The sequence below is a fragment of the Mustela putorius genome, unplaced genomic scaffold (genome assembly GCF_011764305.1).
Source record: "Mustela putorius furo isolate JIRA1106 unplaced genomic scaffold, ASM1176430v1.1 tig00003834_pilon_pilon_pilon, whole genome shotgun sequence".
Lineage (NCBI taxonomy): Eukaryota > Metazoa > Chordata > Mammalia > Carnivora > Mustelidae > Mustela > Mustela putorius.
Genome location: NW_025421987.1, coordinates 10,624,435 through 10,640,562, shown reverse-complemented (window position 1 = coordinate 10,640,562; position 16,128 = coordinate 10,624,435). Strand labels below are relative to the sequence as shown.

Genomic DNA, 16,128 nt, shown 5'->3' with positions numbered 1-16,128 from the left:
AGTTCATTAATTTACATACCAAAGATTTCACAGATTATTCAGCAGTTTCATGTAAAAATTGCTAAACTAGCGGTTGTACCCTAAGGGATAGTATCTTGGAATACGAAGCATAGCCTTTGTGTTTACTGTGTGTACTTATGCTGCTTCTCACCAGATTTTCTGGAACTTTTGACCGTATCTCAGACCCAGGCATAATCTGATTCTAAGGCTTCTTCTTAAGAGGTGAATAGAGAGCAATGTTCTGGTTTGTAGTTTCCTTAGGAACTCTTTTCTGCTCCTCCTGATGTGGGTAGGTGATATCTGGGATCCCTGGAGGGACTCTGGGAGTTCTGTTATTTCCTGAGTTCCTGTAACTACCCCCATGAGAGATAAACTCAGATCAGATCAACCAAAGAGATTATCACAGCTCCAGAATCTTTCCTGTCAAAGAAGCCCCATTCCAGAACTATTTGAGTGTATTATTTTTGGGTTTCCTCAAAATTCTCAAGGAGACATTTCAGGGATCCTGAATTTCATAAGCTTCAAATGAGATCAGAATTTTCTAAATGGAACTTTAGAATTTGCGACTCATTCAGATTATAGTGATCAGAATAGTTTCTGAGTGCAAGTTAGGACATTTTCTCCTTCCTTTGTTCTTTGTCAGAGTTCTGTTGCACGAGTCAGAGCTGCCTGCAGACCTAAGTAGACATCACATCCACGTGTACACACTCACACTTGCATGTGTGGTCATATACACTCACCGAACATGAACATTTTATGCATCCTACTAGTCATTTAATCTCCAGGAGTAGATGCGGAAAGGACAAGTTGTTATGATTCGTTCATCTCCAGGAAGGATTGAACTATCATTTAACGTGCGGTTTTAATGTGCGGTTTTTCTACTTCTTCTGATCGGTTCCACTCTGGGACTTGTGTGTCTTGCTATCCTAAGAGCTCTGAGGGCCTGGTGATGGAGTTTCTCTTTGCATCTTGTCTCTGTGGAGCCCTTTACTGGTTCTCGCACATAGATGAGATTTATAAAATGTTTGTTCTCACTGGTAAGAATCAGTAAATGAGTGGAAGGAAGGCATTGCAAAAGTTCTCAGGAACACTGAGTTTCACTTGTCATAGATCCCTAATACCTTCTGACTACAAATTCTTGTCTTCAGGTGCCACCCTTACTGATATAATTGGCAGAAAAGTACACTGTGCTTGAGATACAGGAAGAAGAAAGGCCAGCATTTGGGTTTTTGATGATGGTCCTCATCAGGGATTGGTCAAAAGTTAACTCCTTAAGGATTCTTTTTGCTGACTCCTAGGTAATATAATATATATAAGACAGAGGACATGGGTGTGTGTGTGGGGGGGAATTGTTGCTAACTGAGGTTGAAAAATAAAAGGATTGATTAAAAGAAGTATTCATATGGTTTCCATTCAATGATAATGAGATCAGTGAAGGAGAGCTTGAAAAATTTTAGCAAACTTCTAGGGACCAGGAGATCCACTTTGGAAAAAAACTCAGTAGGGATTCTCATACATATTCCAGTTTACATTAAAAAATATACACATTTTACTACGTGGATGTTCAAAATCTTTATTTAAAATGCACTCAGATGATATGAGGATTTGGAGGATTTTCTCCTCTCTCTTTCTCAAGTATCATGCTTTACCTTATTTATTTTCTGTTAGTGGGTAAGCTTATCTTACAAGCATGTTTTATCCCAGGGAAGAAAAAGATATATTCTATGTTTCTCACTAAATATCCTTTCACAAAGACCAAATTGATGTATGTTTTCCAACAGTTACTGCACATTCTTGTTTTTATTGCTGAAAAGATTTTGGTTGGAGTCTTTGAATTCTTATCTCCAGCCTGTTTACTGAATTTTCACTCAGCTTTCCCAGGATTAAACTATCTTTCACTTTCAGAGATAGGCGCTATTAACCAGAGTTTCTTTCTACAGAATGTTGTTTTACGGTCATTGGTTGTACCAACAAACACCAAAATGAATGTATGGTTTGCTTTTAAAATTTTATCTTTCGTTAGGTAATTCATGTGCTCACATAAAAAAAAAAAATAGAAAAGTGGAAAAGCATAAAGAGCCAATTCATTCCCCGCCCCCCCCAAAATCTAGCATGCATTTGTCCTCTCCAGAGACAACTGCTGAAAACAGGGCTGGTGCATTCAGATAGATACCAAATAACAATTTTGAAGTTAGTGTACATAATTTTGTAGGTAATAATCTATTTGAAAGAGTAGTTCTAAATAGCAGTATTTACCATTCTTGGGGCACTCGCCATGTCTCAGGTGTTATAAAGACACGGAGTCTCACTTAATAGAAAGAAAAAAGCAGTGAATGAAGCAAGATTGCTCCTCAGATATGCCAGGTTTGGTTTGCTTTGGGTGTGGTTTGTTAATATTTGTTAATATCTCAAGCGTCTCTATTTTTTTGAGAAGAGAAAACAGATTTGGCATGATAACAGAAAGAGTAACTGGTAGGTTGGGGTTTCAGGGAGGGTCTATGGGGTATTAAAGGCCAGGCCCTCTGATTTAGAAAATGCTGAACGGCTTCTCTTATACAAACTTTGGGATCGGCAAGGTTTTGTGTTTGTTTGTTTTTGTTTGTTTGTTTGTTTTTTGCACTTGTCCCTATTTCAGAATTACTTCCCCATTGTTAACATTCTAATACCTAGGGTCAGTGAAGTTGAAGAAGGGGCTCTTGGTGACACAGAAAGAGCCCATGGCTCACTCCTGCGCCCTTCCAGTTGGATAGACTGTCTACAGGACTGTCAACAAATGCAGTTTAAAAGAGCGTGATTTTTGAAAGAGAATGCCCATCTATTATGCAATGGAGAGTGATCGTTAACATCGTGTAGATAGTCATCACTCTATCTCCGTCCTACAGGCTTGTTGGGCCACATTTGATTAAAAACAAAAATGGGAATGTGGAGTCATGTAGGGTAGAGTTTTTGGAGAGTTGATTCCAACTCTTGGAAGCGGTAAAGAAGAGGTTAAACTGGACCAGGAGGATTTTTGAAGTCTTTGGCTGGGAGGTTCCATTTGGAGAAAGGTGCAGGGGAGCCAGGGGTAGCCAGAGGAACGGGGCAAGTTCCCATTCGTTTGGATTTCTGATACTGAGCAGTTTGAGTCTCACCTGAGGGCGCAGTCGGGCACCCCGGCTGGCGGATGGAAATATTAACGAGCAGAACTTGCCAGACCAGCGTCTGGAGAGGGTAGAGTGAAGCGCGGAAAGGACTGCGCGGTCCCTTTAAGTATTCGCGGGCCCGGGAGGAGAGGGAGGAAACTGGGAGCCGCGGGGACGGTGGGGAAACCCACAAGCGGTTGAGCCAGGGAAGCGGCAGCGTGAGAGCAGAAACTTCAGACGCTGCTGATCCCGGCGGAGCTCGGGTGAGCAGCGGCGGCCGTCGCTCCCACCCGCCGCAGCATCCTCCTCGCCCCTCTCCGCCACCCAGGGGAGGTCTAGGAGCTGCCTCTCCACGGCTACCGCGAGCCAGGGCTGCGGGCAGCTATCCTCAGGAAGTTTGGGCTCCAGCGTCCCGGCCGCGGAGAGTCCGGGGTGCCCTGAGCGCACGCCCCGGCGAGCGAGGGACCCGGGGCGATGGTGAGCGCTGCGCGGGGCTGGGGGCACCGGGGAGGCGCGCGTCTGTCCGCGGACCTGCTGCTGTCCCCAGTGCCCTCCGCATCCCCCAAGTGATGGGAACAAGGGCCGGCTCGGGCAACCACTGTCGCCGCACCGCCCCCTCGTTCGGCCGCAGCGCGCGGAGTCACCCCGGCACACCCCCAGCACCCTTTGCCGGTCCTCCGGAGCTGCTGCCGCTGCCTTGGCTGCCTTCCTCGCCGCCGCTGGTGGCCAGCTGTTGACTGGGCTAGACTGTGGACAGAGAAGCACTTTTTTTGGCCCTCCCTAAGCAGTTCTCACACCCCAAGTTTGCCGCTGCCGCGCCTGCCCTCGCCGCGGCGCTCGGGCGCACAGTGTGGGGGCGCACGCCGGGAGGCTCGGCGAGACCCGGAGGCAGGAAACCGCACAACTGCTCTTCTGCCTCGGCTCTTTGTTGTTCGCTTTGGATGGTTCTTGGAAGTGGCCGAGCCTCCTCGGAAACCCCGGAGCCAAAGGAGGCAAACCTTGGAATTCTTAGTCTGCAAAGGGCTCTGAGGTATTGACAAGCGTCCGGAAAGGTCGACAAGTAATTGCCCTGAAAACTCTTGGCGGATTGACCCACGTTGCTTATATTAAGCCTTTGTGTGTAGTGTGTGTGGTGTGTGGCTTCATAAATTCGGGCACCCCATTTCTACTCCCTCTTCTTGGCATGAGACTGTATGCAGGATCCACCCGAGGACAATGATCGCGGAGCCTGCTCACTTTTACCTCTTTGGATTAATATGTCTCTGTTCAGGTAACGTCGCGTCGTCTTTCTTCATTCACCCTTCATCTCCCTTGTACGCCCCTCCCCACTTTTCGGAATCAACCTCCCCGAACTGCGTGTTCTGCGACCTCTCCCTTCTGAGGCTGGAGGGGTTGGATCCGTGTAAGGAGTTTTAGGCAAAAAGGTTCTTAGTTTGCACTTTGGGTCGGTCCTTTTCCCCCCATCCCCCAAGACCCCTAAGCCTCGTCGCGGACCTCGGCCTTTTGCCAAGTTCAGGGCACGCCCAGATCACTCCGGGCAAACGCCCGGTCTGAGCTCTCGGGTGGGAGGAGGCAGCGGCTGGCGGTGAGCTTGGGGCCTTAGGATGAGCCAAAAGGAGTTTCATCCTTCGGCTTCTTCCTTCGGAGAGGGAGAGGTGCGCCCGGGGAACTTGGGGCCCAGAGACCCGCCAGGATTCCTGAACCTGGTCGTGCCATTCGCCCCTCCTCTTCCGAGTACAAGGGGTTATTAGTAGTTGTTTTATGTAACCAAAGTCTGTAATTAAATTCGATTCCGAAGAAACTTCAGGAAATAACTCCTTCTTACGGTAGGATATCAACTAGCCATTCTGCCTGGCTGGATTTAGTAAGAAAACAGGCAGCTGCAATTATCTGAAGGGGAACAGTTAGTTGTCTGGGAATTTTCCTTGGCAAGGCTGAATTTAAGATTTTGGCGATTAATTAAATGGTACTGAAACTCTCTACATGACGTGTTGGAAGGATGCTGCAATGAGATCCTTATAGTTTTCTTCAAAGGCCCTAAGAAACTTTTGCTAAGGGTGAGCCACGACTCAACTTTTCTTTCTTTGCTTTTGGTAGATTCTGGTTTCAATCAAGGCTCCAATTTCAGGCCTTCACACACACACAGACACACACACACACACACACACACACACACACTGCACCTCAGGGGATTTTCTTATAGTCGAATACTGACTGACCTTCAGGTTGCATCAGGGTCTATAACTTAGAGTCACTCAATGTTTGTGATTATGAAACAGTTTTGAAAAGTTGGTTTTAGCTTTTTGCAGTCCATGGGTATGGTTTCTATTTTGGCCAAAGATTTTACTTAAGTTAATGAAATATGGAAAAAAAAAAAAACCGCACATCAGCTAAACGATAGCAGATCCCTAAAAGAATTAGCCTACTGAATATGCTTCCTGACTACAAGGAACATTTGCAGCTAAACTAAGAACCTCAGTACATTGTTATTCCTGTGAAGAAAACAGAAAACTGAAGTTTTCATACATTTCGCAGGGAACGGAGGAATAGATGAAACCAACTCTTTGGGACTGACTCTCCTTACTTCCAGCTTCCCCTCTCTGAAATGTAGTTCTTTTTCCTTTCTTAGTTTGCAGATCTGAGGGACTGAATAGTTTCCCCACCCCGAGCCCAGCCATGGATGCAAATCAGAAACATTAAGACCTGATCTCTCTATTTGTCTCCCTTTGCCGAGTCTCCCCCTAGTTTAATTTACAGCTTCAGATACCTTTGAGATTTTTTTGTTGATTCACCTTCTCAGTTAAAGTTTATTCACGTGTGTAAAGTGAGGTGTCAGTGTGATAAATGACTGGAGGGGCAGATTACTGAAGATAGGGGGATTAATGATCATTAGTCACTGTTTGAGCTGAGTTTGTATATGTTGGGACATTTTATCAGGTCTGTAGATTAAAGATAGGGTCACACTAATAGGGTATCACTGAAGGCTGGTCGCGTCAGTGTGCAAATTCTGTCTTCACTTGGAGAAATATCCGGGGCGGGGGGTGGGGGAAGGGTGTATGTGTATGGTCCTTTCAGATTTGATAATTTGATTAATTAGTGTCTGAGATTTGTAGTTGAAATAGACAGGAGGCATTTCTGATCTTAGAGCTTAACTGATTTCTGGCTTTGCTTTTTTCCAATTTAATTTTCCATTTAAGTCACTGATGATTTTTAATAAGCTTGAGTTTTCCCCACAGGGGTGTCTGTCTGCTTCCTTTCCCAGGTTGCAGGGCAGAGACATTCCTTGTGAGGGCCTTTCTGAGGTTCAATCTGTCACACTTTATCATTCCTCTGATGTTTTTCACTTCTGCCATGAATCTGAACTTGGGAGGCTGAATTGCTGGGCGGCTGGGGCAATTTCCTTACCCTGTGCTGTTCTAAAGCCACACTATTGATTTGAATAAGACTTCACAGAATTCAGATAAGTAACTAGAGGTGGGTGTGCTCAAGACACCTGGACCGGGAATGAATGAAGTTCTTGAAAGATTGTGTTTCATATCTTGCCTCAAGCCTAAGATCACAGTCTATCACTTGTTAATGGAGTGTACTTAAGAGAAATGTGGTAAGCTTAAATAAATCAAAGTGTACTGAGGAGTAAGATACCTTCAACAAGATTTAACCTGTAAAAGTATCTATTGGTTGTCAGTTTTCTCTTTCTTTTCTTCTTCTTCTTCTTCTTTTTTAAATCTGGATGCCAACCTAACAAAGTCCTATAGTTTTCTTCAAAAAACCCCAAAACTCCATTTTGATGTGTTGTGATCATACTTGACATCAAATGTTCTTCTTCAGTTTGTGTTTGCTTTTTGTAACCTTTTACTTAATCAAATGCTACAACTCTTATTATTCTAGAAAACAGATTTTAGGAAAAAATGGATATTCAGAAACACCTTTTTTTAAAGGTGGATTTCCCTAGTGAGTTTTGATATATGAGTGTTCTTTTCTGTGGATAGCTAGACTTTTGGTGGAGGGGGGCAATTGGGGTAGCAATGAAGAAAAAGAATCTGTGTGATCTCTCAGGGACTGATTCTAAACATTCTTTCCTGATAGACTTTCTCTCCTCAACTCCATTTTCTAAAACCTCATTTTAAGGAGAAAAAGTAATTGACCTCCAGTTCAAATTTAGGATGGATCCAAATTTCACATAAAGTAAAAATTTGTAGTGCTGTCTTTCTTCCTTCTTTTTTTGGGGGGGAGGATTTTTTCTCTTGGGAAGATGGATATTTCTTAGATAACTTTCATTATGTGAGCCACTTACTTGGGTCTCTGGTCTTCTCCCACCCAAAACCTCCACACAAGATTCTTTGGTTAATTCCAACAATTTCTTACTAGTTTTTTTAAATAAACTCTTTGGCATTTAAATACGCTTACCTGAATACTGTAACATCCTTAAGTATCCTTATTTCTTGATGATGAGCCCTTTAACACTTAACATATTCATGGTTAAAATCTGGAATAGAAAGTTGACCTGAAGTTTTCCCTTAGTCTTCACTATGACAAATGAAGTGTTCCTGTGTGAGCTAAAGTGGTGTCGAATGCTAAATTTCAAACCTACAATGACAGTTATTTGTTTATTTTACATTGAGTAGATGTCTAAAATTAAAAATGCTGGTAACAGGGATATGATGGGGAGGAAACATTGAACGGCAGCTTGCCAGTGAAGATTATAAACGGTTGAGTCTTCATGTGTCATCCATGTTAATAAAAGATGCTAAGGTAATGCTTATGTTAATTTCAGGACCCTTTAAAAATGTTTACTTCTTCAAAGAGTAATTGCCTTGGAGGCTTGATTTCTTATAGGAAAATAAAAGGAAATCGGAGTTGCTCTCCAATTTAAAATTATACCTAAGGTAATCTGTGGAATAAATGAAGAAATTTGATAATAAGAAAGAAAAAAAAAAGTGAAACAAGAGCAGACGTCTAGAGAAGTATAGTAGAAATAGATTCAGAAGTGAGCTAGTTTTAAAATATGGGGATAGGGGTGCCTGGATGGCTCAGTGGAAAAGCCTCTGCCTTGGGCTCAGGTCATGATCCCAGGGTCCTGGGATAGAGCCCGATCGAGCCCTGCATGGGGCTCTCTGCTCATTGGGAAGCCTGCCTTTTCTTCTCTCTCTCTCTGCCTACTTGTGATCTCTGTCTGTCAAATAAATAAATAAAATCTTAAAAAAAAAATAAAATATGGGAAGAAATGGAGCGGGAGCAGAGAGAGCAGCCATATCTGACCACACTCTCTGACCACACCCTCTGACCACACACAGGATGAAAAGCAAATCTGAGAAGTGGATTTCTGAAAATTTGATGTCAGTATGTATATTCCATATATAGCAACTACATAAAAAACTGAAAATTTTGTATTTAAAAAAAAATCTGAAACAGTTAAATCTTTGATAAATTCAAAGAAGAGTTCTCTTAAGCCATGTTTAATGAAACTTTAGAATATTGACTACCTTGATTTATAAAGAGGAGTGAAAAATTAAGTAGTTGTCTTCTACATCATAACACTTTTGGTTAGAGGAGACCAGTGAAGTGAAAGAAGGAAATAATAAAGAAAAAAAAGAGAAAGCGTTTGAGCTTTGGGGTACCATAAGAAAGTCTACAATGACTAGTTCTGTTGCTTTGAAGACATGTTATCATTTATTGAACATTCACCCTTATCTTATCAATACTTATAAGGACCCGATGACACAGGTACTATTATTATTTTTTTAAAGATTTTATTTATTTAATTAACAGACAGATCACAAGTAGGCAGAGAGGCAGACAGAGCAAGGAAGGGAAGCAGGCTCCCTGCTGAGCAGAGAGCTCGAGGGACTGCATCCCAGGACCCTGGGATCACCATCCGAGCTGAAGGCAGAAGCTTTAACCTACTGAGCCACCCAGGCGCCCCTCACAGGTATTATTATTAATAAAATATTACTTTATCCCTATTTTATATTTGTGGAAACTACATCATGGAGTGGTTAAGAGATAGGGATGTGCAAGAATTTGTACCAAGCTGAATTCCAAAAATTCCACCATGTACTCTCTTAGCTGAAAGAGAGAAATGAAAAATGTAAAAGCAAAGATGATGGTTCAATAATTTTTTCTTTTTTTAACGTGAAAACTCATTCCAAAAAATACACCTAAAATAGACCATGGTTCCAAACACTTGAAAATCTGGAAGGGAGGCATTTCTTTTCCTGCCATTAAGCAAATGGTCTTCACATTTTTAGATCACCAAGTAAGACCATCAATTCTTTAAGTTGAACCAATTCACACGAACCTTTATCATGTGTGCCTTCTTGGGGGCATGCTTAAAAGAGGTGACTGAACAGAAGTCAAAAGAGTGACTGCTGGTGATGCTGAAGCACCTAGATTCCAAGTCGTATTTTAGAAAATGAATGCCATTCTCATTCATGCACACTGAAAGAAAGATTTTGCTCAGAGTCCAAGGCAAATAATTGGCACTCATCAAGGAAGAGCCTGCAGAGAGACAATCATTTCCCCTGGGGTCACTCTGCCCCTGTAGGTTGGACATGGGCTGGCGGTCAGTTAGTGGTAGATGAGCCTTCTGCTTGACTGCTGTTCACAGATGACTCACTTCATGGTTACTGATCATGGAAGGGTTGAGCATTAATACCTGGTTGATCAGATGGTTGGAAACTGCTTATGCATAGCCAATAAAGTGGCCATCCTGTGGAGATCAAAGACCACCTCCTTTCTGTACAATTCTGGATTAGCATGGTTTCCTTTTCCCCTTTTCCCTCCACCTTCAGCCCTTTCCTTCAATCTTGCTGTTGAAGAAGAGGGAAAGATTATCTGTAGTGTACTGGGAGATAGCTTTGATCTCCACTTCCTTGCCTTTCTCTCTCTCCCTGCCTTTTTTTTTTTTTCTTTCTTTCTTTTAACCATCCAAAGGCTATTTCTAACACTGGAAGGTGTCATGTTGCTTGCTTCATGGGAGATCTCAGTCCTATTTCCCTTCAGCCCAAACAGGCTGCTACAGATCCCCTTACTTCTGAGATTTTACTTGGCTTCTAAACATCTTATGACAATGTTGTTCCACCCATATAACAATATTTTGAACAGCTTGACTGTGCATATCTTTCTGAGTCCCTTCACCGAGAGAAGTGCCTCTGTAGTGTTCACAGCTGTCCATGGCTTAGAGCCGAAAAGGAGTATCTCTTTGGTTTGATTAATTTATCTTATTATTTAGGGAAGAATGTATAGAAGGTAAACAATTGCAGAAAGTGTTCTTCAGCCACTGGTGTGATGCGGAATAGTCTGTAGGCTTAATGCCTGTCACCTAGTTTGACACTTAAATGAAGCGTTAAAAGCACCATCAATGGACACAAGCAAATGTCAACAGAGCAATGTGGTTCTGTTAAGTGGGAATATGTTCTTTTTATGTCAAGTAGTTGATTGGTATGTATACAGCATAAAGGAAGAGTAGAATTGGATTCCTAATAATACCATGTACTTGGGGAATCTGTTTTTAGTTCATGTTAGTTTTTTTGTTGTTTTTTTTTTTTACTAAAAAACCTTTTTTTTTTTTAAAAGCACTTCTGGCAGTAGCAGTTGCTGGTGACACTTTCTGAAAATGCTGTTGATGGGATTTCAGAAAGTATCAAGTTCAAAGTATGGGCCACCTATGCCTGCGTTCAACTTCTCTGTACATGGCCTGAGAACCAAAGACTGCTTAGCCACAGTCAGCCGTGGCAGGAGCTTGGAATCCTTGGAACTTTCCCCTAAAATTATCTGCAGGAGATTCTACTTGAGACTGCTGGACACCCAGTTTGTATCCCTAACACTGTAGATTCTTCTTTCCTTGTCTGTTCTTTGAATGTGACAAAAAGTATTTTAAGAGAAATAAAATTGTCACATGGGACTATTTAGTACTTTAAAAATCATTTTAGGTAAATGTTATCTCTTGATATAACTTAACATTTCTATAAGCATAACAATACGATGTTTATAGGACCATTAAGGTTCTGGTAGCATGTTATATATGGTCATAATTCATGCCCAATTATGGAAAAATACATCAACGTGTTAAACTCCTTCTTGGATGTTAGCCGAAGAGGAAACAGGGGTCCTGTTTTAGTGACTCCCCTCTGATGTGACTGAAGCCCTTTTGTGTTATTAGCAATCCTAGGTGGAGTTATGGAGCCAAAGAATGAGAGAATGGGGCCCCACACGTATGCGTTTCGAGATCCTTTGGCATCATAAGGTGCTAATGAGTTATACTCAATCTCATAATTTGATCTCCAAATTTAAATAGCCTGTACGCTAATTACATTTCTGTCTTAGCCTGCGATGTCTTTTCCACTTTTCCAATGATGTACGAACCCTTCGTTTGGCTAGAAGTGTCTGCCTACGATCCCTTCGCTAGTTGAAGGAATTTGAAAATATATACTTTTTTAGTGTCAGGGTCTAAAGTGGATTTTGTTTACCCAGGCTTGCTTTAAAAGACAGTCTTTGTTACTCTGAAACCTCACTAAAATGGTGCTCACTCATGTAACAAAGTGAATTAAGGCACGTTTGTATGTGTTAACCACATACCTCGGGGTAGCTTTAAGGGACTTCAGTTGGGGGGAGTCACTTTACTGTCTGCAGACCATTCAGATAAATAGCAAGTTGTCTGAACAAAGCAAACAGACCTCTACAGGCTTTGGAAGAGAAACTCATTGGTTTTTCTCCCTCATCTTTGAAGAGAAGTGAATATTTCCTTAGCAATCCGGTATTAAGTTTGGAACTTAGAGTTGCTTAAATTAATGAACGTAGTAATGGATTGCCCAAACCTAAACATGTAGAAGGAAAATAGAAATATCAGAGCCTCTGGGTTTTGCGCAGAGAGGGGAGTCTTCCACTGAGTATCAGTCTCTGAATTAGGCTAGAATAGAAACATCATGAGGGCAACTTTTAGTCAGGCTTACTGTGGCCAGAGGGAAAACAAAATTCATTGCATCCTTTGGGCTTTTCTCTATTATCAGCCATTCAGTTTGAGGAACTCATCATTTCCTAGGGTTTCATGTTCAAAATTATCTTTTCACCATTTTCCATTTGACATACTGACATATTTAATATGTTTTAAATATACATGGTTATTTAATATATATATATGTCCTGATGAGGAAAAAAAATGAACTGATTAAGTAATTAAATGATGAACTGGGGCAGTGTAGGGCCAGCTGCATACACTGAACTAGAAGGACTAGGGATCGATAATAGTAATAGTAATAATGGTAAAGCCGAAAATTTATGAAGTGTTTACTGTCTGTCCCTCAGAACGTGCTAACATGACTTACCTTATTTAATATGACATTAGGAATGAGGGCATTGCCATCACCCCTGTTTATCAATATGGGGAATGAGATTTAGAAAAGTTGGTTTCTCGACTGTGGTCAGTCAGCTAGTTCGGTAGAGTGAGGGTTTGAAACGCGCATGTCTGAGCCAGAATTTTGTTCTTCCCTGTTGTACAGACATATTACATTATTCCTCTAAAAGGAAATGATTGTAGATGAAACAGTATAAAATGTATACATAATAAGACTATCAAGTTTTTGTGGGTGTGGTGCTTTTTTGTGATGCAAGATTATGGTAGATTGTGCTGCCAAGCTTTTTTTGTTCCTTTTTAGATTTTTCTGGTCTCTCGGATTGTCTTTTCCTCTATTCTGCTTGTCACATGATAACCCATAACAAAGAAAACATCCTGGTATAACACAGCAGAGAAAATAGAAACCTACAGGTCAGCGCCATACTTGGTTTGGTGGAATTCCATTGTGGAGTAAATTTGAGGTAGCGAGGGCTGCCTGGGTGGCTCAGTCAGTTAAGCCTCTGCCTTTGGCTCAGGTCATGACCCTGGGGTCCTGCAACAGGCTCCTTGCTCAGTGAGGAGCCTGCTTCTCCCTCTGCGTGCTGCTCCCCCTGCTCGTGCTCTTTCTCTCTGACAAATAAATAAACATTAAACATTTTTTTTGAGGTAGCAAAAACTAAGGTTTATGATTGCCCAATTGTCTAAGGAAATAGAAATTTCCTTATATATAGGGAAAAAATACTAAATATTTTAAAATAAATAAATAAGTAAATCACCGGCATCTAACTTCTCTAAGGAACTGGTGTTGAAATTTTTTTTTTTTTACCTTGAAGTTAGATGGTTTACTTGATGATAAGTTGTTAGAGATAATAAGATAATATAGATAATAAAAACACATTAAGCAGAAGCTTATTTAGAATTTGTGATTACTATTCTTTTAAAGCCGTATCCTTCTTAGATGATAAGTTTTATAGAAAACAAAGAATGCAGCATTGGTTAACAAGGTATCTGAGAATGAAGCCTATCAAAACCAGTACTGTAATAGTAACTTTTCAGAAGTAATATAGTTGATTTTTAAAATGTTATTTTACTTTTTCTTACTCTTTTAAATATATATGTCTGACTAAGATTGTTTTATAATTTCTAAGGTATGGTTTTCTCAGTTGAGCTCACTGGTCTTCCAGGGTTTTTGCCAAATGTGTAGATGATAGGTACATTCACACTCTTCATTATTTCCATAGGTTGTTACTTTACATAAGGCTTAAGGGAAGATTGAAGCTTTTCCTGCTTCCTTACTCTGTACTGCTAATCAAAATGGTATCATGTTCAAAACCCTCCTTTATATGGGAGTTGGGGTCTTAGCTCTGAGGTTTTACCCTTTGTCTTAAGAAGTAGTCCATAAAACGTTTATTTCTATAAACATACTCATTGCTTTGCAGTTTTGCAGTTTGCCATTCATTTGTGTTTGCTAATGCTATTTGTTTATTATTAGTGGGGCTTAATAACATCCTTTAATCCTCAGTAAACTACACACTATCAATCTTGATGACAACCAAAAATTATTATTAACCAGCTGTCAACTTTTGATGCTATTAGACACTTTAAAGAATGTGGCAGACATACCTAATCATGTATAAGAACTTTTAACAAAAGATCTGGGCTGTGAACATATAGATAGGGAAATGAACGTTACAGCATGTGAGTGAATTATTAGCAGTATATGAATGAAAGATGTTTGATATGGTGAGAGAAGGGAGAAACGCCTTTTGGGAACTGATAGATTAAGGGGAATTACGAGGTCAAGGCCAACTTCCTGTAAAAAGTGGATTCCCAGAAAACGTTGAGAGAAAAAAATGGAGTATCTTGTTGGGTGAAAGGAAGTATTTGAGAGGTGCATCCAGGAGGGTGATCTGAAAAACTGACAATCTATTTGAAGTGGTAAATTTTACAACAGTGCATGATTATAGATTTTCACTTATGATGTCATATTTTACTATTTAGTAATTCCATACATTTGTTTCATTTATTTAATCAACCTTACTAGCCAACAAAATATTAAAAAAAGAAAAAGCTCATTCCTTGCACTTAAGATATCATTGATGAATAGTTGATTACCATATAGGTAAGTTAATAGAGGTACGTGTGACTGCTCTGGGAGCCTGTTTGGACTATAAAAAGCTTTACCAAGTGAAGAAGAAGTATAAGATGATGTAAACGTGTTAATTGAATTCTTAGAGATTAGACATTTTTTCACATTTCCCTATGGATATCCATGTACAGATGAATAGATTTGGATATAATACTGTGTGTGTTATTGTTATTAACCCTCAGGGTCATTAGAACATTAACATTAACCAACTCTCTGTGCATATGCCCTTTCTGCAGTCCCCAGAATGCATGGTCTTTATCCTACTCTTGTTACTTTCTGTGACAGGACCAATCTTCCCATAGTCTAGAAGATTCCATTTATAATTCTTATAAACATTTTTCTCATATTAAGTTGAAGCCCAACTTCATTCCCTGTCTTACTGGCCCTGGTTTTATCCTCCAAAGCTACCTAGTTCCCTTTCTACATGAAACTGTTTCAATATTCAAAGACTGTTCTGTTCTTTCTACATCTGCTCTTCTCCAGGTACAGTTTCTTTCAATTTTCCTCCCTTGCTGAAGAGTCATTTCCCTTGGTTGTGCTGTTTTTGTTGTTGGGTTTTTTTTTTTTTTTTAAGATTTTATTTATTTATTTGACAGACAGAGATCACAAGTAGGCAGAAAGGCAGGCAGAGACAGGAGGAAGCAGGCTTCACGCTGAGCAGAGAGCCAGATGCGGGGCTCGATCCCACATGTCCTGAGCCAAAGGCAGAGGCTTTTTAACCCTCTGAGCCACCCAGGTGCCCCGGTTGTTACTGTTTTTATTAACTATTTGTTCTTGTCCCAAAGTGTAACATGAAGTTTGAGGAACTTAACCTTTTTTGTAGTTAAAAATGTGGATAGCTTTTAACTTTTTCCCAGTCTTCTAATACATCTTTCATTTTATCTACAAGTTCTCTCAGCATTTCTGGGATGTGATGCCTTTCTGGATCAGGAGATTTCAAACGTATTATGAAGCTAGCTACTTACCTCCCCACCTCGATTTCCCACTAAACCAACTTAGAATTATTCTTCCTGGTCTGAAGTCACAATTCATGGCAGGGAAGAAAAACAAAATAGTTTTTGTGAGATTCTCTTTTTTCTTCTCTGATAGTATTTTGTGATGGTCGAAAGTGGACATGCCTCCTTAGGGTTCGTGAGGAAGGTCCTGAGTTAGGTCTCAGGAATGATGGCTGGATGCTGCCATGGAGAGAGATGGGCCCAAGATAGACTTCCAGAGTTTTCAAGAGAAGGCATAAATCCATATGTTTAAGTAACACCTCCTAACTGATATATGGGAGCAATTGATATAATAATAATTAATAATTATATTATTAATAATATCAATATTTAATGATAATAATAACAATAATATGTCTCCACCCCTCATGGGACCTCACAGGTCAACAGTTTGTGGCTTCAGTGTTATATTTTCCACTCCACATAGGACATAGTCCCCCATAGGACTGACCTATCTGTTGCTGCTTATTCTTACTCTAGAAGCACATAAGGGTGCCCTCCCTTTCTGTTAGCTTTGTTATTTTGGAAGCC

At 40.7% G+C, this 16,128-nt stretch overlaps 1 protein-coding gene across 8 annotated transcripts in view; it reads left to right on the top strand.

Annotated features, from left to right (window-relative positions):
- The window catches only part of ROBO1 (roundabout guidance receptor 1), a 1,168,989-nt gene that overhangs the window by 752,308 nt on the left and 400,553 nt on the right, over positions 1–16,128 (top strand). For 3 of the 8 annotated variants that reach the window (XM_004770835.3, XM_004770833.3, XM_004770831.3), the window contains exon 1: positions 3,199–4,392. The exons of 4 other annotated variants lie outside the window; for them this stretch is intronic. In XM_004770835.3, coding sequence (XP_004770892.1) covers positions 4,338–4,392 — 55 coding nt within the window. In that variant the 5' untranslated portion in view covers positions 3,199–4,337. Of the gene's footprint in view, positions 1–3,197; positions 4,393–16,128 lie in introns of those variants that run through there. One more of the 8 variants, XM_004770832.3, reaches the window with a different exon arrangement.